Source organism: Acipenser ruthenus, chromosome 19, assembly GCF_902713425.1.
Source record: "Acipenser ruthenus chromosome 19, fAciRut3.2 maternal haplotype, whole genome shotgun sequence".
Lineage (NCBI taxonomy): Eukaryota > Metazoa > Chordata > Actinopteri > Acipenseriformes > Acipenseridae > Acipenser > Acipenser ruthenus.
The window spans coordinates 28,360,817-28,386,433 of record NC_081207.1 but is presented as its reverse complement, the minus strand read 5'-3'; the positions used below and the strand labels follow the sequence as shown (position 1 = coordinate 28,386,433).

Genomic DNA, 25,617 nt, shown 5'->3' with positions numbered 1-25,617 from the left:
TTATAGCCAAATATTTACACCAAATACTATATTATTTTATTCAACACACGGGAATGCAAGCTACTAACTCCACACTCCAAGCAAGGTGACATTATCATGTCATGGCAACACTCTAGGAAGACAAAGTGCCCAGAGAAGGATTCTATAATTCCAGTGCTTGCTCCAGAAAATGATCAAAAATTAGTTATTTTGAGAGAGCCCACAGATGCTGAGCAAAGCAACAAGTATTTTGTTCAGTTGACAACAGCTATTACAATTAATTGCTCTTTGTGACTAGTATTTGCACGGAGTGACAAGGTGTTATTTCACCTCGCTAAAAGTTAAAACGGTAATACTCACATGTGAAATAGCACCTTGGGTTCACTATCACTCATTACAATGCACAAAGGCATATCACTAAAGCTGTCTGCCAAGCTGCCACCATTCAGAATTTCAAAATGACTCTTCTTGAATATTATAATAATGGTTTAGGATGACAGGGTGCATGCAGCGATGAGTACCGTCGCTAGCAAGCATTGCTGAAATCAGGTTACAAGTTGCAGAAACTTTTTTTTTTAAGTGCTTGTGAAGTGAGCATGAAAGATGACGGACAATGTAATTGGCTTTTGTGATTGTTTTCATCACATGTGACAGACACAATCAGCGCAAAATGACTTTTTTTTTATTTATTGAATGTATCTGTTTCTTGAGCGTGTTGACGAAAAATAAATGTTAGAATTAGGGACACAAGGTTCCGTTTTTGTTTCAATTGCATTCTGTGATTTTAGTGGTTATGGTAATTTTACTGTATGTAACCTATAATATTAAAAGTTAAAAAAACAAATAAAAACATTTAAAAAATCAATATGGTGGCTGTTTGAACTTGAGAGCTGCTGGGTTTTATCAGGGAAAAGTGAAAAAAAAGCAAGAAAAAAAACCCAATGCAGTTTGTAATTCGTACATCTGCAAGTTCCCTCCAACTGGTGTAGGCACCATATGTTTTTAATTATCATAATAGCCTCAAAGAACCTGTTCTGAGGGAGACACATATGATCCTTTTATTACTGTGGTCTGTAATTTAAACAGTTTTAACAGAAAAGGTCTGGCTATGAGAGACTGACATGCACAGAAGTATAAAAGCCCTGCTATTGACCTCTGAAAGCCCAGGTTCAAATCCCACACAGGGAGGTGGGACCTAAATCTCTCCTTCTTGACAGAGGTAATTGGTCACTAGTGACAGGAACACTACTAGAACTAAGCAGACAATCCCAAATCTCCCACGAGCACTGCCCAGCAGACCAATGTTGTCAACGAGTTTTGTACAGGCTAAAAATACCAGACAATATTTGAATATATTTACTTTTTACATTTATGTCAGTGACGCTGCCAGTCTCTGTTAACTATAACAGTCTTTACATTATCACATAGTTGTGATATACTGTAGTGTAGTTAAAGCCTTATTTGGGAGAGAGTCACCTTTAAGAGTTTTACAGAAATAATGATATTCTTTTAATCCCTATAACAGAAATATCTGGACACCAGACAACAGACATTTTTTTGGTTTTCACCTGTCATGCCTCATTTTAAACTTTTTGGATTGTTAACGATCAAGACCAGCTGTTTGTTTACTGCTAAATAGAAAAGGCTATTGTAATTCTATTGATTAAAGTCTCCAGTTAGCTAATTCATAGTTGCTGAAAACAGCAATCCGTTGAAAACTAATACCACAAACAGTGTTTGAATGTTTTGGCTCTGTAGTAAAATCTGGATTACTCCAACCTTTTGAATATCAATATTCTTAGAAGGCACACTTGCAAAATGCGGAGAGCCGTATTCAAAGCACCTCTGCCTGTTCTGCTGGGTCGACGTCTCTTGTAGCTGTCCAACATGAGTTGTGTATTTGAATCTCCACTATGCACTTACTGTCCTGTTAGATTCTCAAAGCTCTTTACTCCTAGCACATTTTGTTTTCTAAATTAAAAAAAAAAAGTACAATTCTAAAATGAAGATGAAACAACTTAAGACTGCCTGCAAGCACCTTAATTGAACAACAGAGTTTATTTCTGATTTGGTAATTTTGTGTTATGCTTTCTAGCCCTTTAAAATAAAACAGATCCTTTTTTGATCTGAATAATTATTATAATTATTTCCATGACTCTTCTTATCATTGCAGGCAGGCTTTATGCGCAGGATCTCATTTGGCTCCCCCTGCATAAATGACCTCTCTACAACTAGGCATAAAAATACAGTGCTTTAAATGCTTCCACAACACCAGAGACGCTTCCTTTTTCAAGTCAATGTGAGATTGTTTGAAATGTTAATAATTAATGTGTATTTACAAGCCCCATCATTTTTATCCATTGGGACCACATTGTTTGATAATATACCAATTTTTATATGTGATAGAATATACCAAAATAAAAAAAATAAAAAACATATTTATTTATTTTTTTACTTTGAAGTTCTTTGAGATAAAAAAAAAAAAAAAAAAATACAAGAACAAAGTTCAATACTTCTCTCAAGTCTTTCAGCACAATTATGGTGTTCTGCCTCGAACTGAATTGGCATCGAAGGGGAAAGGATTTTAGCCTCAATATTACGATTTCTGCACTTTCCTCACATTATACATGTCTAAAACTTGAGGCTGCTGCCTCAGTGGGAGGTGTTTCGAGCTCTATGTTGAATCCATATTCCTTTTTATATTGACCTGTCTAGAGACTGCAGAGATGTGAAAGCACTTTTTTTCAGTTGTACATATGGGAGAAAAAGCAATTAAAAAGTAAACATTCAGTACTTAGATGCACTTTAATATGATTTTAAATAGTACTGGATATGGGCAGGGGTTAAGAGGTTAGTAAGTGTTTTTTTCTTTTTTTTGTTTTGGTATGTTACAGGAAATGGCCCACACCATGGAATATTAAAAATACAACAGGTTCCACTACACTACCCGCATGTTCCATATTCCAAAAGGTCAAAAGCAGAAATCACTTTTAATGTAAACCATTTTGGCGATTTACTGCTATTAGTGCTATACTCAGTGTTTTTTTTTTTAATATATGTTTTGGACCTGTGACCAAAATTACGCTAAAGTAAACTGGTTCCTAACAATTTACGAGCACTTTACAGCACACATAGCTTACTGAAGTGCTTTTTGTGTTTGCTTTACATTCTATTGCTTGTTGTTTAACTTGTGACACACAAGCAGACACACAAGTCTAAAGATGGATTTTTATACAGAGGCACAGTATTGCTAGGATTTTGTTAGTTGTAGGTGAGAGTTACAATGTGTAATGTTTACCATGGTAAATTTGCACACAGTTTAGTTGTTTACCATTCTTTTCCCCTTGCATCTACTGTGCTACATGGTTCTCTGTTCTTCACCGTCAAATACCTTGTTTACAGTAGGCTTACCATGTTTCTAAAACACACACACAATTTACGTTACACAAATTTTTTAGGAGAAACCCTGTTATACTCTGTAGATCACATGCTTATATGTTTCTATATCAGAAATGCCTCTTGGTCTATAAAAGGTATGACATTTTTAGAGCCAGGCAAGAATGGTGCCTAACATTCAAGCGTGTATTGTGACACCTTTTCCTAACGCTAAAATGACTCCCAGTGTGAGCATCTGTCCTGCCAGGAAGTGCCTGATATGAGTTTAGATTGCCTGAAATATATTATTTATTATTCTGTTGCACAGCTCATGATAAAATCGCTTAGCTGTTCCAGTAGTCATTTCTGACATGGTCATCAATAATAAACATCTAAAAAAAGTTAGCTCTCTTGGATTTCTTTTTTTTTATATAACTCTGTTGGTTACATTTAAGTGAAAACAGAAAGTTCAGGGTTTGTTACCTTGAGTTTGATCAGTTCAGTCATTGCTTGTTGATATGTAATTAACTTGCTACAGTACATCATACTAATCATTGGTACTGGTGTTGGACCTTGTCAGGGCATTTCCCAGGATAACCAACAGTAATGCGTATAGCACAGTACCGTATAGGAAAGCCTGCGAGGGATACTGCACCAGGTATACATTGTAACATTCCCTACTGGGTTACATTACAACTCGCATGTTCCTAACGGATCTGATTTTAGACTATAGCTGCTAATATAGTATCTATTCTCCAAATGTATAGGTCATATACAAAAAACACTGTTCCTCACTTACCTTGTACAATCTTCTTTGGTTCCTAGTACTGTACTACATGTGCTTAAACAATTTTTGTGACAATTTTGTTTGTTTTGTTTGTTATAGCCAAATTCACGAAAAGCAATCAAAAACAGTGGTTTTCAAGTAGCTTTCAAACCCTTAAAAGAATAACGAAAGATGACAGTGCATTCATCACAGGGTCATACATCTTCCGACATTATAGGGTAATAGGCTTTTGGGACTGTGTGTGTTTTATGAAACCTAAGATGGTTAAAGATGGTGCTTTCATAAGCACGGGAGCAGAGATCCTGTTCAGGATTATTCTCATCCATCCAGGGAAACTGCTACTGCAGTAATATAAACTAGTAATAAAGATTAATCTGTTTCTTCTTACACGTGGAAAGCTTCTAAACTTGCTTGAAATAAGGATGAAATAACTTTCAGCACATCTGCTGCTGTGATTGTTGGGTGCAACAATCAAAAGCATGCCATAGTACTTACCAGGCAAGTCTGGTCTCTTGATGCCACCGGTGGTGTTTGAGCTGTTTCCAAGACCATTGAATGCCGCATGGTTCTCAGTGCTGTAGGCCCTCAAGACAGACAGCATGTTCATCTGCTGCTCAAGATGGGCCTGTTCCGGTTTCATCACCCCCGGAGGAACTCCTTGAGATGAAAGAAGATTCAAGCCCTGCCACTGTTTATCAAGCGGCACGGAGGACATAAGCGCCAGTGAGTCCCTTGCAGCAGACTCGGTTTGCATCTGGTCCCTGCTTTCATCATCATCTTCTTCATCATCATCATCATCATCATCATAATCATGATCATCATCTTCGTCTTCGTCATCACTGTCCTGTTTCTCAGTGGCTGACTCATTGTTGCTGTGATCTGCAGCTCTGGCTTCATCTTCAGACTGATCTTGCTCCTCTGAAGTCTCCATCTCATCACAAGAGACTTTATCAGAAAGTTCATCACGTGCACATCTATTAGTCAGGCTTGTGGACTTAAGATTTGAGCTGTCGCTGGTTTGAATCATTTTCTCAACTTCATGACTGGACCCCTGTGATCCAGCTCGGCTAGAAGTTGCGTAATCACTAAACTGCTTGAAGAAATCATTTTGAAGGTTGCTTACATTAGTGTCCATGTGGTTTGGCCAGGTTAAAGTTTTCTGTTCTCCCAAAGATTCTTTGCCTTGCTGTTGCTGGTTCATCTTATTTACATGGGTGGCTTGTTTGGAGACCATGGCCTCTTTGCCAGATTGTATAGCACTGATTGCTAAACTAGCTTTGTTTGTTGAATAAGACTCCCCTATTTGATCCTTGCTCATTCCTGCAATGTCCAAGATGCTTTCTTTGCGCTTGGTTTTCCCCAGGTGGTTGGCCTGCAGATGGAGAGCCATCAGCTCCATGGATGAAGTTGTGAATGAACAGAAAAGGCAGCCGTGCCAGGCAATGCTGTCTTGGATTGTAACAGAAGAGCCAGGCAGAGAGGCAGAATCTGGTCTGATGGACAGATCAAGTGGTTCGTACTGAGATTTCTCGGGTTTGCCTACTGAAGGCTTGGCATCTGTTTTCTCCTCACTGTGTTCAGTTGTCTTGGCTTTCATATCTAGGCTTTCGCTAAAAGGCTTCTCTTTCATTTCCTTGTCTTTCTTCAATGAGCTCAGAACCACATTGTCCATGAAGGCCTGCAAGGAGCCTTGGAAGTTGACACCATTGCCCACCATGCTCTGGTAAGCTCTCCCCAGGTCGGAAAAACTGGGCACCCCTTCCCCCGAAGCCTCTGAGCCCTTGAGATTTTCTGACGGTGGGTCAGAAGCCATGCTAGTGCACTGCATGTGCCGTTCTCTCGAGGAAAGCATCCCTGATGCCCAGTGGTGAGGAAGCATGTGGCCGCCTCTGAAGTCCATACTGGGCACTCCTTTGAAGACGCCTCTCAGGATGTCTGGTCTGATGAACACAGAGCTCTTTCCAGTTCCGTGGTCCTCCTTGTGTTCTTGGGGGTGTCCGGAGAGAGGCCCCCCGCCATTCTGCCGCTCCCTGTGATGGCGCTCCAGGTGGTACTTGAGGGAGGCTGACTGAGTGCCGGCGTAGTCACAGTGCGGGCACTTGTACGGTTTCTCACCTGTGAAAATAAAGATACAACAATTTCAGTATAACTGGACAGTGGTAGTCACAGGTAATGGATCATCAAGCTTATTTAAATACATGGTAATCCAAATGTAAACAGAAAATACCTTCCAAACAGATCTTTTCTACGGACTGCAACATATTATTACTACCATTAAATATTAAATCCTCTGAAAAAACATGGATCATTATTTACCACACTTACTAACTATTAACATATCCCTTTAAATCAACAAAAGCAAAAAAAAAATTAACAAGAGCACAAACTTCAGTAAAAAAGTACATCTGAAATTAAAGGAAGTTCGCTAAGTAGTGTGTGTGTGTGTGTGTGTACAGTATATATATATATATACTGTACACACACACATATATACTGTACACACACACACACACACACACACACACACACACAACTTAGCGAACTTCCTTAAATTTCAGATGTATTTATATATATATATATATATATATATATATATATAGCTATACAATTTGTTTAGATTATACATATGGAAACCATTTTTAACCTAAGAAAATGTGCAGTGTTACGCAAGACTGAATTGAATGATTTAAGTCTTGCTCTGCAGTAAATCATGGATATAATTAGCAAATGGCATACTGCTCAAGTAATTTATCATTATTTAGAGGGCACCATTCCAGAAAGATTCAAAGATCTGCAGACCTACTGCATTGTTCCTAAATAAACGTCTACAAATACAAATTCAATAAAATATGAATACTGGGTTGCTAATTTGGAGGAATGCATTTCAGCTAATATTTAAAATAAACCAAGACAGGATTTAACCCAGCAATACAATCTGAGGGAATGGACTGACTTGGTTTAATAATAAAACTACCCCTGGTGCTGGACAGAATGTTTTTGTTTGTTTGTTTGTTTGTTACAATAAAATAAAAATGAATCTGCTTTGCCCCTGCTAACAAGCCCAGGTTCAGGATGAGCATTTGCAATACAGGTAGTACAATGATATTCTTAATAGACACAAAGACCCCAACAGATTTGAATATGCAGGCTATGTCAATGAAGCTTGAATATTAATCAATATCGGGGCACACTTGTGAGCCTGGGGTCTCACAGCGTCTAGCTTTTGGGTCCAGTAGGACATCTGTTTTATCTTACGCGTGGGCCATTTGTGACATCTGGGAGTTTACAGTATCCTGTTTTGCAACATTACACACAATTTACTGCTAAAGGTCAAAATGAACCCGCTACTACCTTTTCCCTGGAATTCTAATGAACAACACATTCCCTGTACATTGATTGAATCTGAAGGAAAATAAACAGTAGTGCATATCAGAAACTTAATTTGAGACCTAATTGCAAAGAGCGTTTGTGTCTTATTTAGGGAAATATGACTTTTCCTTTAAAGAAAACGTTTAAATTCTGTTTTTTGAAAAGCATTGTTACAACATTTGGCCACTACGTGGTGCTAAGTGCTAAGTTTCTCATTGGAACCAAAGGTTATGAATAAGACCTTAAAAGGGCAAGTGATTTGGGCCATTACAGCCTTATTAGTGCTCTTTTACAGTGGTGTGTATTCAAACCTCTTACAAATAAAATGAATAACGCAGGCTCGAATTGCTACATTGTGTGCACTTTCCTTTTAATACACATTCTCCTCTGTGACTGTTTGATTTGGTACTTTTTCATAGTAAAATACCATTTTTAATTAGACTGCAGCATACCGCAGTGCTGTAATTAAAACAGCTAATAGAAATGACTCGCTTTATTTTGAATTTCTATACAATTTATAACTGATCCTTCAAAGGCAGTCTGTAAGCTAGTTACTGTATTAGGACAGGCAGTTTAACTGAAGAGGGTGATGTATTTCTGTATTGGTAGCAGTACTTAACATACTGACATCATTTTGAACAGTATACACATTTCTGTAATTGCTGGTATTTATTTGTTTTTCCAAAATACTTTAAAGTGTGTAATAACGGGTGGCATAAACATGCTGTACTAATTCCTCAGCAGACCCGTTTCAGGGAATTTATATAAGCAGTACCCTCATTCTCCCAAAGTATATATGTACACTGTAAAAACGCAAGACTTTTTTACGCAGCTGCTTATTGCTAAACACTGCCTTGTCCAGAAGGGGACAATCTGTGTCTCTAATTGCTGTCACTGAAGCCTAGATTCATTATGTGACTTTCCCATTAAAATGTGAGCATTAATTTGTATAATGAAATATCACCCACTGCAGTGTTCATTAGCTGTGCCCCACTGTATACTGCACATTGTTAGCTACCTAGAAACTGTAGTTAATTTCACTAATGGATATTTTCCCACTCAGTGTTCAGGAGGAAATTAATACTGTAACATTAGCTGTTTAACTTTTAGAGAAATTTAAATTCAGTTAATTCCATTCAACAAAATTTTACAAAGTTTTACTTTAATTTGTTTTATCTTCGGACAGATTAAAACATATGAGGAATGCAGCACAATAATAAGACTAATTTCGCCATTTGAAAGATTTGTTTCCTAAGTAAAGCTGCTTGTTTTTAAACAGTTGCTACTCCATACATGAAGAGGCATACCTACTGTACCTAATGCACATGTGAAAATGGGAATAAGTAAACTTTAACAAGGGTTTTACTAGAAAAAGATAGTTTCAATGTTTCTTCTACTATGTTGAAACATTTGACTGGTAGTTTGTGTTAGTGCTTGGTACTAGGACAGAAAGGGTTGTGATTTTAATGAGTTCCCTAAATGGATTGTTTTAATTAATACTCAAACACAGAAACCATGTCCAGAATTGTTCTTTTTTATTCTGGTCGTTCTGTTTTTTTCCAGCAAGTAATACTATGTTACCAATACAATAATAAAACAAATTAATAAGTAAATAAATCCTAAGCCATAATAAACATGTCCGTTGTGTGTCAAGTAGAGGCAAGAACATTTCAACAGAAGAGGAAGCTTGTGACCACGCCATTATAAAGTACATTTAAATAATTTTCTGGGGTTGAGAGAGCAGGGAAAAAACAGAATTAGGCATGCCTATACTGCAGCTTTGTAAAGTAAAATTTTGCTGGACACTAGCTACCCAGGATATGAAGGCTATTTCTGAGAAGTGAAGGTTTCAGTGATGGTAATGAGAAGTGGCCATGCATTCCATTGCTGTGCAGGTCCTAACGGTTTCTACAACCGCATCCCAGCGTCTCTTGAAGGATCCCAGAGAATCAACAACATGGCTTGGCAACCCATTCTATACAGACACCATATCTGTGTGTAAATAGCAGCCACCTACTTTCTCTCCTAAATCTGTCTCTACTCAACTTCCAAATGGGTCTCCGTGACCATGTCTCCCCAAGAGTGAACAGGTTCAGTTCCCCCATCTTATGCTCATAACTCACTGGTTTTGTGTGGTCTCACCAGGGCACAAAACTGAGTGGTTTTGTGTGGTCTCACCAGGGCACAAAACTGAGTTTTCAACACACAAGTAACCCTTAAGCTGTCAAACTGTACCTGCCTTCCCTTTCATGTCTCAACACTCCACCTAACCCAGCTTCACTACTGTAGCTACCTGTTGGTCTGACTGTTACAAGTAAGCTGAGGGGGATGTCCTGAACTACTGAAGTCCATATTCCTCACCTGTGTGAATCCTCAGATGGACCTTCAGGTGGTGTGATGTTCGGAAGGATTTTCCACAATAGGGACAGTCCTTCATAGCTGATCCCAGGCCTCTGTCTCTCACTAGAGACGACTGCTGGACTCCCATTGGCTTCCCCACTTCTTCCCCGGCATCTACAACACAGACAGGGTCTCACGTCACTTCAGCACTTGTCAGAAACTGTTTTCGCTAAATCTGCTAAAACTACACAAAGTCAAACACATCAAGAGCACACCTATTTTTTCCATTTCAACCTGACAGAATGCTGACAGTTCATAAGCTTTCAGTTTTTTTTTTTTACAATTCTTTTATCCTAGCTATCATCATCTTCTGGTAGCATGTGGTGGAATGCATTGAAACGAACAATACAAGAAAAGAAACGGCTATGTCAGCAGCAATGGGTCTTATTTGTTGTAGTCTCTGACTTTGATATGAAACATTTCTGAAGCTGAAACTACAAAGTACAGTCAGAACGTTGGGCCCACACTCAGATGAACTATTTCTAAATTGGGTGTGTGTGTTTCAGCGACTGCAGAATTACATTTGGAAGCTGGAGTTTTTAATGTTCGATGTTAATGGCAGTTGAGAAAGTTATGAAAGCCCCTGTGAATACTAAGAACTTCAATCAGACAACTGTCACATACTGTAATATACCTATGAGAGAAATCTTATGATAGAACACTAGTTTTAAATAAAAAAAACCATATCAAAACACCCACAGGCTTGATGAAAAAATCATTCTGTATTTTCTCAAATGCCTTATATTTATGTACACGGAGGTAGCTACACAAAGGTGATATTGCAAGGTCACCTAAACCTAAACCCACCATTAAAAAAAAAACATTTAATTGAAATAAAATGTTTTATGTTGCTGTTGCTTCTGGTTATTGTCTTTTTTCACACAACTTTTCAGCTTTTCGTTAAGCCTAAGGAAGTAAGCAAACTACTAACTAGCAAACAAATTAAAACTTCTACAAAAAGTAGACAAATGTAAGTGCCTTCATCAGAGTAACTTGTTACCTGAAGGCTATGGATAACATGTCTTCAACTATACATCATGCATTTAAAGCAGCCTTTTAGTTATTATTTTTCTTTTATTGAGAATTTGGGCTCTTGAAGTTATGTGATCCACAAGTCATATTTGGAAAATCAGACCTTATCTTTGTACGAGGCTATATAACTGAAAGTGCCAAAATAATCAAGTTCAAATACACTGTTCTGGCACTTTATTAGAAACCAAGGTGTTATTGGATTTTCTCTTCCCTGTGAGAATGGAGTGGCCTTACACATAGTGGAAATACGACAGGCTACATCTAAGGTACAAAGCTGCTGTGTAGTCTCGGAAATGGAGAAACGGCATTGGTCATGTCTAAGATAGTCACTGTTCTGTCTGGGACCTCTCCTAGTCAGAATGTGAATGACCAGAGCCCTGCAACCATCTTTCAGGGAGATAAAAAAACATCCTTCTCCAGTTTGCAGTTAGTGAAACGTAAAGCTGGCACATTACAAACCCTGAATCTAAACAAATGTGTTTCTCTTTTTCATCGGAATAAGTTTGTATTAATGATTCAGTTAATGTACAATACTGTAGTTGAACTTGCTATTTGCCAACTTGCTGCACTGAGAATGACATCTTAAATGTGTCTAATTAAGCAATCAAAGGATGTAAGTGGAAATGTAACCATTTCTATTAGAAATGTTTGTTGTTGGCAGTATTCCATGACTTTCAGCACATGATACAAAAAAATACAAATTAGGATAAAACATTTGATCATTTTTACATCACATGATACGGAGACAGGTACGTGCAAGCATGGAAACTCATAAAAAATCTGAATTAGTTTTTTTGGGCCAGTTTCAAAATTGAATCTGTGCAATGGTTTAGCATGCCTATCAATGTGATTAAAACAATGTTTGCTTATTTTTTATTCTTCATTGAAAATCTATGGTGATTGAAGCTGAATTTGATGAGCAATATGCTATCAGCCCCATTGTACTGTTCTTTTAGATGTATTTATATTCCTCTCAGAAGCTTGTGTAACCAGACTTTGTATTTGGACACAGCAACCAAAAAAACACCTCACAATATCTTTTCATTTAGTCGTTGGCAGGAATAAAGTCCCTGGTGAACACTGGCCTGTGTCTTTGTCTTTAATCACCTGACTGATCCAGGCTTTTAATATGGCTGTTCCAATTATTGTAAAAGTCATCTAGCACCTTATAACCACAAATATTGACAGTTTATTGCACAACACATTTATGACATTTGAAGGTCACATCATACATTATACATAGTCTTTTAAGGAAGTGTCTGCAACAGGGAGATAATGATAACCTCGCTACCTATAACTATTTTTGAGATATTGATTTCATATCTTATTAAAAAAAAAATTGAAGGGTAAAGTATTTAAATCCTGTGGAGGTTAATCTTTTTGATATAACGTTACAAAAAAAAGAAAGAAAGAAAAGGGAGAAGAAATGATTTGATGAATGGAGATCTTCCTAAATGTTACAAATACTGCAAGGCACACCACCGTTTTATCATTAATATTTAACAACACTGAATAGCAGAAAATTGCTATTGGATTCAGATTTTGTCTATAACCTTTCTATAGGAAAACTGACAATTTTTGATTAGAAAGAGCAAACTAATAGATTTAATAATGTTATTTCTAACAGTTGCTACCACATGACTGTGTTGAATAGAATTTATAGATGGGACAAATAATAGTCAAGGACTATGCATAAAACTGTTCTGTTTTATTATGAAGCTAGAACACATTCTTGTTTTTAATAAAGTGTTATAAAACCGTAAGCCCCTCTATTCTTTTACGTTCTTACCCAAATGTAATGTAACATTGCAGAACAAAGAATAAAGATCAAATTCTACTAAAGTCATACAAGCCATCTGGGAAACAGATAAACATCAGTCACCCTGGCTGTCTAGCGTATCGCAGCCTTGCCACTGAGAGTAAGCAGTGGAGTGACACAATCAAAACCTTCATTCTCCTTCTGATATTAAAGAATACTCTAGTCCATATTGTAGAACAGGGGAGCAATTGAAATACCTGCCTATTCTGTTTATGGACACTAATATAGGCTGCATATTATTTAAATATCTCCCTACCCAACGCCCCAAATCAGATAGAACGGATTTGGCATTGAAGAAGCAATTAAGCAGCTCTCCATCAAGCCACACCCTGTTTCCATTAATTGTTGGAATAAAGAATGCTTGCCTAATGGTGCCCCTGCCATCACACTTCCAAGCTAAACTGTTGTGTGGTTTTGATACTGTGATATCACACACACACACACACACACACATTGTTTTATTATTTATGTTTTACATTTTTTCAAAAACACACTTCTTTCCATTATTACACGTGGCCTGCGATCCACTGATCTCTCTCTGTGTACATCCAAAGAATATGCGAAAGAAAGCTTTAAAAAATGTAAAATGTGATGACATCATTTCAAAGGCATTAGCTTTTAAAAATGCACCCCGGGGGAATTTATTTCCTTACTCCAGAGCAACATAACACCATCCGGCTGATGCACTGTTCTCTTTTTTATTTGGACTGGTGCCATCTTTGTGAACGCCTGGTTCATGCAAGTTAATCAATTTGAGGTTTAGTTACACTGCTGAGGCTTGCATTCTATAGACTGCTAGAAAGTAATTCGAACTTGCAGAATTTATTAACCAAACACCAATTATCATTAAACAGCACTGCATTATCCAGCTTTTACTACCTGACAAGAACTACTTAATGAAATTTTAGATTAAAGTTATTTAGTGGTTGATTTATTGTACAAAGCCCTAATGTAGTCCATGTACAGATGCTAGTAGAAGCACTTTTATTTTATTTTTTTGAATGGTGTACACAAGGGAACTCTAACCCTCACTGGTATCACAGCAACCAATACGGCTCAAATTTTTAAAATGAGTATCACGCATTACATAGTACTTGGACAGGGGTTTGTTTTGACCTGTGTGGCAAAAAACTGTTTACCGCACAATGCTTGCAAGATGAAACAGCCACAGAATGTGTTACATATAAGGCTTCTGAGTAAACAGGAGCACCAGATGTTCTTTGATGTTAATAATGGCATTTATTATTAATATTAATTAGACTGCATTCAGCAATACATTTGGGCCGTTTCCAAGTCAATTAAGCAAAATGGCATTCGGGAGATGTTGAGAACGACATTTTAAGGCAGGTGTTCCACAGTCCCCTAATAAAACATTTTTGCAGCTTGTGAAAAACAACCATTTTAAGCTGATTTTTTTTCCTTTGTCTGTAGCAAAGCTATGTTTTAGTGCATCATTACATTATAGATCTTATAATTTAGATCTTTTCTCTAGAAAAACAAAAACACCAGTCCCTAGTACTGTTTTAAATGTATTTAGATAATACCTTATGTTTTAAGGTATTATCCAAATTTAAAACAGTACTCTATATATACGGTATATATATATATATATATATATATATATATTTGTTTTTTTTATTAATACTCACAGAATGACTTTAATAGTTCCTTTAAATGTTGTGGCAGGGCACACAAGGCCAAAAGGCACTAAAGTAACACATGTTATTCTCAGGATTGTCCATTTGCAAAAATCTCTTTTTTTTATACCAGGGATGGTAGTAAATACTAATATAAAAATGCGTTTTCTGTAAAATCTGGAATCCTAACTTTCCGAAAAGCTGTGCAAAACAGCTCTTTTTTCCCTCTCTATCATGTATAATCTAGACCTTGAAAGGGTTATTGCGCCACCAGTGAGCTCCGATTTGGCATGAGTTTTTTTTTAAGCTCTGCAACACAGTACCATACAACGGTACATTAACAATCTGTGCATTCATTTATCAGCCACACATTTTGGATTGTATATTTATGGCACAGTGCACTTTTCATAGCTGGAAATTAATGAACACGCCTCTCTTGCAACAAACAAGCACCTGTGCTGCATAGATAGTAATCAGAAACATTTATTTGTATTAGCATTTATGTGGGCACAATTCCTATTTAAAAAAACAATGTTTTTTTTTTTTGGCTCCTGATGGTAGCCGGCATTATGTTTTTTTTTGTTTTTTTTTAAAACATAAACTCATTTCCATATCTATTCAAAATGTTGACTTAATGAAGAAGACAGAACAAGAGCACAGGTCATTTATTTTTTGAGGGAAGTCTTCTTTTCAAGCACACCATCCATTTATTTAGACTTTAGGTTTCATTAAAAGCTTAAATAGTGTATAGCATAAATAAAACATTAACCTCAGGAAAAATACTTGAGATTCAAACATCCATTTACCACAATCCCTAGGTTGTGTACCTCGTGTCATGCACTGTATTTTTGTACAGTCATTAAGAGTTCAAATAAAGGTTGCTAAGTGTTTGATTTGTAAAAAAAAAAGAACAAAAGAATACTAATATACTTTGACATTAACTGCAAGCACCTTACCAGCCTTTGCAGAATAAGCAATCTGATTTTTCTATTCAAGAATTGAGCAATAAGTTTCTTGGCACCGCTCCATCTTTGTTTTCTTTGTAATTCTGGTCATGCTTTATACAAATAAAAGTTAAAGACAGCAGTGAGGTTTTATTAACTTTATTATTCTGCAGCTTGATCACGTGTGAAACAAAGGCGGCGACTCGGATGGGAGAGATGCAGGCTGCACTGATCACAAAACTAGAAACAAAGAGTTGCTTTAAGTTTTATTGGCTCAAGCTGCAGTAATTAGGCAGTGGGGTTCAGGGTTATTATTTAACAAAAATATCCATGATTAGCAAGTCGATAGGTATCAGTACTTTATCATGTACTTAAGGTTAAACTTGTTCTATAGAGAGGTGACTTTAATTGGGGGAATGGTTATTTTGAAGGTCGAAACCATGGTTACAATTTGTTTTATCTGCACACAAAAAATGAAATGCTTGTTTCTCAGAGCACATCAACAAAAACCTGAACATGTGAAACAAAGTACAATGTGAAACAAAGTACAATGTGAAACAATGTACAATGTGAAACAATGTACAATGTGAAACAAAGTACAATGTGAAACAATGTACAATGTGAAACAATGTACAATGTGAAACAAAGTACAATGTGAAACAATGTACAATGTGAAACAATGTACAATGTGAAACAATGTACAATGTGAAACAAAGTACAATGTGAAACAATGTACAATGTGAAACAATGTACAGTGCTTTTTAAGTCACTTAAGGGCAGGAGCAATGATATTCATAATGCAATGTAAGTTATGTCATCATACTGTACAATGACCCTTAAGTGATCATATAAAGTGATTTGCATAAAAATACATAAAGTTTTTGCTTAAAATGAATCAAAGCAGCATTGTTGTCTTGCCCACTGTTTGGTACAGCATAGCCAAATATACATGTACAAGTTTACCACCCTAATGGGAGATGGGGGAGAGTGGGATGGGGGAATTGTACCCCATACAGCACATATCCTTATTAAATATCATGTACAACACCACTCTAAGAATGTTAATCTGTTGTGAAGGTCATTGACAGAGAATAATAATCACCATTGGGGATCTAACAATTTGCCATTTCAGAACATGGCTGATGACTCAACTATTAATAGACTTCTTATAGGACTATAACTATTCTGGTATTTTCACAAAAGCTTATGTCTTCTATTTGTCATATCCTTTATCCTTTGCAGATATCTGACATTTGGTGCAAATTAATGTGAACCTAAACCCAACTAAATGTACATGGCTGGCTATTGAAAATCACACAGATACTGTGTATATGTTTCATCTGAAGAGACAGGGTTCTTTTCAAGTTTCTTTTGAAGTGATACTGTTAGAAGAAAGTGGGTATAAAAACTATATTACAGTTTAAAACAGGGCTTCATTTATAAAGATCTAACACACTTGAAATGTTTAGAACCTAAAAAATAATAAAACAGTAAGAATGTTTCACTAATTGTCGTTAAGCTGCTGAGTCGAAGCAGCATTCCGCATAAAGTATGTGTCTGTATTTGTCTGTGAACAAAATAATTCTGGCTGAAGCTATTTTTATAAGGCTTTAAGCATGTGTTCTTTTAAGTGATCAGCATTTTTGGAATCACAAGTGGAAGTTAGAGGACTTTATCTACACAAGCTCAACATCTCAAGACTAATTACATATTAATCAGGATCTGTATACCTGCAATATGAGCGCAATGAATTCTCCTACCAAGCACTATTATGCACATATATAAATACATTATTTTACCAAACTGAACACTGAAATGATAAAACAAATAAAGGTTACCACACATAACAGTATTGTTTACTGCACAGACACTTTTTTATTTGGACATTAAACATATATTTAGTTACAGTATTATTCTATATTTTTAACAAACAACCATTAACAACATATTTTCAATATAGTTATTCTCCAGATAATACAATGTTGTGCTAAGTACTGTATTCTGAAGAGTATGTCTAACTGTCTAATGTCTATGCGACTGTTGCTTTCCACCAACAATATGAAAACCTACTATAACATTCTACAATACTGCTAATGATGTCAATAATAGTTTACAGATCTATTTCTAAACATCTATAAACACTGTTTATAATATCTCTTATATCTTATTATTTCATTATTAAGAGCCTTAAGCAAAAGTATTACCCATAAATGAATATTGAATGCAAGTTAAGTTGGCAAACTGTGGTGGTTTTGTTTTTAGACTAAGACTAAGGACCGAATAAAGTATCAGTATTGTATCATTTTTTTCTAAGCTTACTATCAGGGAGGAAAGAAACCATAGCGATCTCATCATGTTGATGAATTTGAACTTGTTAATTCCTGCTGGCTCGGTTGAGATTCTACATCAGATCTCCACACTGCGTGGTCCCACGATGCTGTTACCTTCTGCTAATAGCTATTCAAAAATAAGGATGTGGGGCATGTCATAGGTCCTGACTGGCTGTAACAACACAAGGAACAAGTCAAGGAAATCAAACTGTGGGTCCCAATCCTTTTCCTTTTTTCCACTGAGTTTTTAGAAGCATCACAACTGCATTTTACTGTCACTAATTTGCTTACACCCATAATTTTAAGAAGGGGGAGTCTCACTGTGAAATGAAAAGGTCAGACAATTGGCAACAACGCCAATGCCGCAAGGGTTAGCTTAGTTACTTACCATTTCAGTTCACATCAACCCTGCAAAGTTGTCAAGTGCCTTGTTTAGAACACTGGTGAAGCAAAAGTGTATAAATACTTGAGATCAAGGGACATACTGACCCAAATGAGAAAAGAAAAAAGAAAGTGCAGGATAATAATGCTGAGAATCCACCTTCTGTACCAGAACAATAGGGGCAGCAAATATACTATTGGTATCTATAAATTAGCTTGGAGATAGCTAAAGAAACACAGCAAAAATAAATATTGCTTCCAACATGGCAGGCATGACAGGGAGTGCCCGATTAGTTTGTGGTTCAATTTCTCTTCTGGGACAAATGATAACAGAAGAGATACTGACCAGCCTATAGCACAGAATCAATGGGTGACTGAGGGGAAGACAGGGACTGCAGAGCACTGTGAGAAAGGCATCAGTCAAGAGTCACAATACCCAAACAAGCTGAGTGTGGCGGAGTAGCCAGTTTATCAATAACGCTGTAGCTGTACCTGGGTCTGAAACATGACTCAACCTGGGCAACGTTCAAACTACTCTGATGAGGTTCTGTACATTGCAAGCCACCTAAGGAAGGTATTGGGGATGTGAAGCCCTCCCAGTGTACCTACAGGACAAACATTTATTTGGGATATTTTAACTTCTCCCGAGGTGTCCCGATAAAGCGACGCCGACTGTAAGTTTACTGTTACAAAAACACACTATCCTTTGAGCATGTATTGTCATCACCCAAACAGAACCTGATGGATAACTGTATACATTTTATTTTTTTCTTTAACACATAATTGTTCAGCTTGCCATTTATGCAAAGGTGTACCTGCAAGCACACCAGAATGCCTGACAGTTTAAAATGTCAGAGAACTAACTAAGAAACCGGATTGGTATTTGGAATCTCAATTTGGCAAAAAGTCTGTAACGTTATTCTAAAAAAAGCTGGTGGAGGAAAATATTTAGAGGTGTCCTCTGAAATATGTACTTCAAAATACTTCAGTCAATTAGACCTCGGTTGGAGCTGACCCGTCAGAAACCAAATATATATCTAGTTATGAAACCATCATCGTATATCCACTGTCTCAAATGCATGTATAGGATTTACCTATCTATCCCACTGCAGACCTGCATATTGAGCAGAAGCCAACAGCATATGATTGTGTTAATTAATCTGCCATTGTGAGTACAGGAACAGCTGCAGTGGTCTTGTGGATACGTTGTCAAAGGAAAACAATGCAATGTTAAGCTTCTGACTGAATCTGCTATTACAAAGGATGTCTAACAGAAGCTAAATTCATAAATCCACAGATCAATTTTTACCAGCACTAATGTCTGACCTTTAAAGGAAAGGTTTTTACATACTTAATTTCAGCTTGAAATATGGTCAGATACGTGATACTTAGGATTTGAGCCAATTGTTCTTTGAAAACAAACAGCTTGTGTGGAAGGTGGGAGCTGCAGACCTCGTTTATTAACTGCACTGGGATTCTGTACATGGTCGCTGGTCTTTTTAAAACAATGCATTTAACAAGATTAGGCTGGAAGCATCAATCTCTGTTACAGCGCTTCAGTTTGGGGATATCTGACAAATCCGAAAATAGTTACAGAAATCTTAGAAGATGCATTGAAGGGCAAAGAAGATGTCACATTATGACCCAATATCAATTTTTCTATTGTTGTTTCCTACCAATTACACACTCACTCTGTACATCTCATGAACCTATACTGAATAACACAGACAAGGATATTTTTTTTAAGTCCCAATAAATATCACCCAATACTAAAGGGTCCATATTAAAAATAAATGGTCAAAATGAGTCACTGAAAGTGCCACATCACAATATTTATGCACCAGTTTTTATATATTTAAATCTTGGACCCTTGGGTAAAGTGAAGAATACATATAAATTAGCCTGGTAATAATACTCTAGGCACTTTAAATATTACCCAATAATTACAGGATTAAAAGTTAATTTATTTCTATTCATTACCAATCTGACTGTTGAAAGCAATAAGTATTCCCTGAATGTTAAAACCATATAAATACAGTATTTGGATACTAGAAAAGCTAACATTAAGCTTTCACGACCAGGCACGATTACAATACAGGCCTCAAAAATAATGCCTTGAACTGCTCTTTTAAACCCTTTGAAAAATAAAAGTAAACTCTCACTGTTGCTTTCTGTCTTCATGTGCCTAATTCAAAGAGTACACCCTTCAATTAACAGAACGTTAAAGATATCTAAGTAAGCAAACAAATACAGCAGGAAGATGAAAGCAACAGAAAAAAAGGAAAATGTTTGCTGGGCCTACATCTTGACGCTAAATGTGTAATAGACGCTCTTGGTTGGGTGTTTTAGACCTCATTCCAAAATGACTTTCAATCATTTACTGAATTGATCGCAACAGGGGCAAATGTAAATAGAGCTGGCATTTAATCATTAAAAGAAGGGGGTTTGTGCCAACCAATATCTATAGCTGTGTAATAGCCTCTTAGGTGTTTGTATGTCTAAAAAAGTAAGCCAAATGTCTGGATTGGTAATATTTAGATCTGTCATTGTTCAGGTCAACTGAACGGAGTAAGGATGTAGAAGGTTCTGAAAATAGCTAAAAAATAAGCTGCCTTAGACAGACAATGTGAAATTAGAGCAGGGATCAGATAAGACTCTGGGTTTGTAGTTTGAAACTATATATAAACACCACCCTTTCCGGAATGACTATGCCATGGCTCACACAGGCTAAAAATATCAGCTTCATAGAAATTAAGGTATTAACATAGTGCTGTTTTGTGATACAGAAAATGATTAGATTTGTTTGAATATCATCTTTATGTGTTTTGATTAAGCACCATGGACACAGGAATTTGTTTTAAGAAGAATCAGTACAGCATTCCCGTTTATAAACATTGTGTTTATAAGATTTACAACATACAAGGAAACTGTTTCTCCCTTTTTTAAAAAAGTTCACTGGACAGAAAATAAAAATGACAGCAACAGATTTCTTTGTCACTGCCCTGTCCTTAAAACCCCTGCTTCCTTCTTACAACCCTCCTGCCTGGCTTTGCCTAACACTGCCATGCTCTCTTCACTGTGCCTGGGTCTAGCAGTAGCAGATATGGCACTGCTGAAGGAGATGTCAGTGAGCGGGCATCCCAGGTGGTGTCATCAGGTGGCTTTCCAACCACAAAGAGCTTGACTGGACCACCAAGATGCATCTCGAGTGACACACATCCCAGCAGCCTTCAGTCTCTTGATCCTAAGTGGGAGTTAAACCCAGGTCCCAGGTGGGAAAAGTCCTTATACAGAGACAACTATGCTGTTCCACCCAGCCCCTAATTACTGGTATATTTAAGTCCACTGATATTTAAATGGTTTTCTCATGGGAAGGGTGACAAAATGACTGTGATCAAATCGGCCTCAAACACTTAAACACATGTGACTGTTGTTGATAGCTCGCTTTGTTTGTGTGTTGCATGAACATAAAACAGAATTCAGTTTAAGGAAATGGAACATGCAGTATAACAAAACCTCTGCTGGCTTTGACATACAACTGGATGACATTCTGAGATAGAAAGTACAGTAAATGTACAGGTAGTGGACAATGTAAAGTCACTTAATAGGGCGTTGGGTCACTATGGTATCCCGCTCTGTGGAGTTCTCGGCGGACCATTTTGATGAAACTGGCTGCTCGCGGCCCAGGTTGAAATTTGCAGTCAATTGATCTGCAGTTGCTCACCTGTTTTGCCTTGCACTTCGAATTAATGCACGGATATCACGATCCTGGAGTATGCGTTTCCGCCCACTGTTGCCCTTTGCTGATGATGCCTTTCCCTCGGAGTTCCATGCCGACATCACCTTAAACACTGCTGCTCGTGAAACATCAGCAAGTTGAGCTGTCTTGGTCACTGAAGCTCCTGCCAAACACACCCCAACAATCACCCCTCTTTCAAAGTCACTGAGGTCTCCTCTTGCAGCCATGCTAGCCATAATTATACGCAACCAGGCCTGTCCAGCATTTTTATACATGAGCCTAAGCATGCTGGGATGTTATTTGCTAAATTAACGCATGAGCCACACCTGTGTGGAAGCCCTTGCTTTCAATATACTTGGTGTCCCTCATTTACCCAGGTGTTTCCATTTTTTGTCCACTACGTGGGATTTAATACAGCAGCTAGATTTGTTCAGGTTAAAAAGGGTAAACGCTGGGATACCAGCCTAGGGGCCTGGTTTTAGTAAGCGGATTTTATGAAAATGAACTCAGTTCTATTGTGTTAAAAAACTAATTTAAAGTCTAAACACTGGTGTTTCTTTTTGCTCAGATAATATATCGTTTACACAAGGAATTACATTTACCTAATTATTTAAACTTATTTAGAAAGAGATGCTATGCCTGTAAGTTATAGTACCAAGTGTATTTTTACTAACACATTAATTTTGTTCACAATGTCAAAAGCAAAGTAAGCAATTACACTGGGAAACATCAGCCTGCATTCATGCAGGGATAGTTTGCAAGTTGTGAAGAAGTGACTGCTTCTTCTCTATGTTTGGCAAGGCCTTAAGGAAGATGAATTGCATTATAGGGAAAGGAATCTCTTCAGCTTCTAAACCATGTCTGGAAATTAAACTACTATATAGGGCATGGCACCATACACCTTGCTGAGGAAATGTATGTTCAGAAAATGAAATACTCCTACTAAAAATTATTAAAAGGCTTCCTGAGGAAAGTTATGTATTACTTTTCAATAAATACCGTGTATAGCTATACAGTATCAGAAGTGGTGCTTATCTGTTAGTACAATATGCACTGTACTGCTATGAACTAAATTGTGCTGTCTATGAACTTGCAGTACCTGAAATTACTTTATCCCTTTCGTGTTTGATAACTATTTGCATGTATGGCTACTTATCCTCAATTTAATCCCCTTTCCTTATCACAGGACTCCTTAAACCAATTTAAACCAATTCACCTGAGAAAGCACTTTGTTTCTGGGCTATTAGCTGGACAAGTAAGAGTTTATCCCAGAAGACCCTTACACTAAACATGATTCAAGCCTTGCAAATGCGGGCCCCTTGTTCCACAGTCCAATGTGCTGAACCTGAGTGCTGGTCTCAAAGCTGCCTTTTAGATGCTCTTTGTCTAGTTCGCACTCTTCTTTTGACCGATGGCTCATTGAGAGGTTGTTATCCCAGACCAGCACATTAGCATATAATTAGCTTTGTGTGATCAGCAAAACTTCATTAAGAAATTCAGGAGAATGCCGTGCCAAGAACTGACGCAAAGCATTTTTAAAGAATACATAACATTAATTAGGATATAAGAAGGCAGTGGATAAACATATTATAATTATTTATTTCTTAGCAGACGTCCTTATCCAGGGCGACTTACAATTGTTACAAGATATCGCGTTATTTTTACATACAATTACCCATTTCTACAGTTGGGTTTTTACTGGAGCAATCTAGGTAAAGTACCTTGTTCAAGGGTACAGCAGCAGTGTCCACCACCGGGGATTGAAGCCACGACCCTCCAGTCAAGAGTCCAGAGCCCTAACCACTACTCCACACTGTAAGTTTTAATGGTGACTGGAATTTACTGGCATGGTAATTATGAAACAGAGCAATTATGAAACAGAGCAGAGCCATACAATTATTACATTATGTTTGTGTACCTTCATTTGCAAAGGCTGGACATGACTTTAGCAACCATTATCAAAGAAGTTTGAGAATTGCTTGTGAATTAAATCTGAAAGTATGTTTTTGTTGGAAAGGTAATTTTTTACCTAGCTACATTTTAAAATAAACATTAAAAGGGGAGGGGGCTCCCAAGTGGCACATCCAGTAAAGCCGCTCCACGTGGAGTGCAGGATGTCTTGCACTTTATAGTCTGGACGTCACAAGTTCAAGTCCAGGCTATTCCTTTGCCGACCAAGGACGGGAGCTTCCAGGGGGCGGCGCTCAATTGGCCGAGCACCGCCCGGGGGAGGGAGCGCTAGGTCGGCCAGGGTGTCCTCAGCTCACCGCGCACCAGGGACCTCCATAGTCTGGCCGGGCACCTGCAGGCTTGCCTGTAAGCTGCCCGAGAGCTGCGTTGTCCTCCGACACTGTAGCTCTTGGGTGGCTGCATGGTGAGTCCGCGGTGTGAAAAAAAACGGTCAAATTGGGGAAAATGGCCAATTATTTTTAAATTAGAAAATAATAAAAAAAAATTGGCAACGACTAAATTTTGAAAAAATAAATAAATAAATAAATAAAATAAAAATAAACATTAAAAGAAAACCGGAACAATTCATTCACATGCTGTGTTGTATACCGCTTTAATAAAGTGTAGCGCAAGGAAGAGCATCACAAGAGGGTGGAGATTGCTCAATTCCAGGACATTCTGTTGTAAATGAATGTATTCCAGATGGAAGCATGTTGTTCACACGAACAGGCATTTTACAACAAAAGGACGAGCACACAGCTTTTTCATAAAGAAAATTGTATTTATAAACCTGTGGTGACAGCTCATTTTGCAAAGAATTAGAAAGTTAACAACATATATTCCCGACTAAAAACAACAGAAGAAAGCCAATCTGTTTTGTATGACACACGCAAGTCTGTTGCAACTGCTATGCTACCAAGACATCAATAACAATGTAATTCCTCCTACAACATCATCTCTTTGGGATGTCTCATGTTATGCATCCTGTGGGGCTGTTGACATAACCCGGCTTAACATTGGAGCTTAAGTGCTGGTAACAGAAAATGTACTCTAAAAGTACAAACCAATACCCATAGATGTGCATGTATCTAAATATTGAATTATGATTTATGAGTATTAAAAGGACTGTTGTAACCTGAACTGTGACTCACCCAAGTTTTGCATTCCAACACAGCCAAATGAATTGTATTCTAAACCTAATTAATCCACAAAGGTTTCATGGCTTAATACCCGCATCAATGGGGTCATTGTCCTCGAAGCGGAGGTCAATGGCTGTCCCCCAGGATTTAGGGAAACAACATACAAGTGTTCTCTGTTAGACTCTGGAGGAGTAGTAAAGCAAGACAGGCAGCATTGCAAACACGACTCAAGGGAGAACGCAGGTGCTTCACAAGACAACTCAATGGCAGCATGAAAAGCCAGTTTCAAGCTTTTCCCACGGCAGTGCAAAGTGTGTGGTAAACATTGTAAGAAATTTCAGTTATTACCGTACTGGTTTAAACTAGATAGTTTGTTGTGGTGTTGGATTGACTAGAGATAGTTGGTATCTCTGGTCAATAAAATGACTATGCTAGTTTTACAAGCTGGAAAACTGTAAATATAATGTCTGGCCAGTTGCAGGCAAAGTTATTAAACAAAACCACAGTAGCATAATGTAAGCAGTACTGCAGCCTAGTAAGAATTGTATCTTGAGATCTGGACTCACACACTTCTGGCTCCAAGACACGGCCTATACCAAGTGAACTAAAGAAGAGGCTTCCTTGACCAAGCTGGAAGGGCACACTGACAAGTATTGGCATGGGGAGGAATAGGGTCAGTCCACTCTCCAGAAACAGTAGGGGTGTTGCTGGAGAGTCATGGTGCAGGACTCAGGGG

At 37.5% G+C, this 25,617-nt stretch overlaps 1 protein-coding gene across 5 annotated transcripts in view; it reads right to left on the bottom strand.

Annotated features, from left to right (window-relative positions):
* znf536 (zinc finger protein 536) overlaps positions 1-25,617 on the bottom strand; it is a 142,822-nt gene that overhangs the window by 38,925 nt on the left and 78,280 nt on the right. For 4 of the 5 annotated variants that reach the window (XM_058992741.1, XM_058992740.1, XM_058992743.1 and 1 more), the window contains exons 4-5: positions 9,872-10,024; positions 4,637-6,256 (exon numbers count right to left, since the gene is read on the bottom strand). In XM_058992741.1, coding sequence (XP_058848724.1) covers positions 4,637-6,256; positions 9,872-10,024 — 1,773 coding nt within the window. The remainder of the gene's footprint in view (positions 1-4,636; positions 6,257-9,871; positions 10,025-25,617) is intronic. The other variant, XM_034928488.2, reaches the window with a different exon arrangement.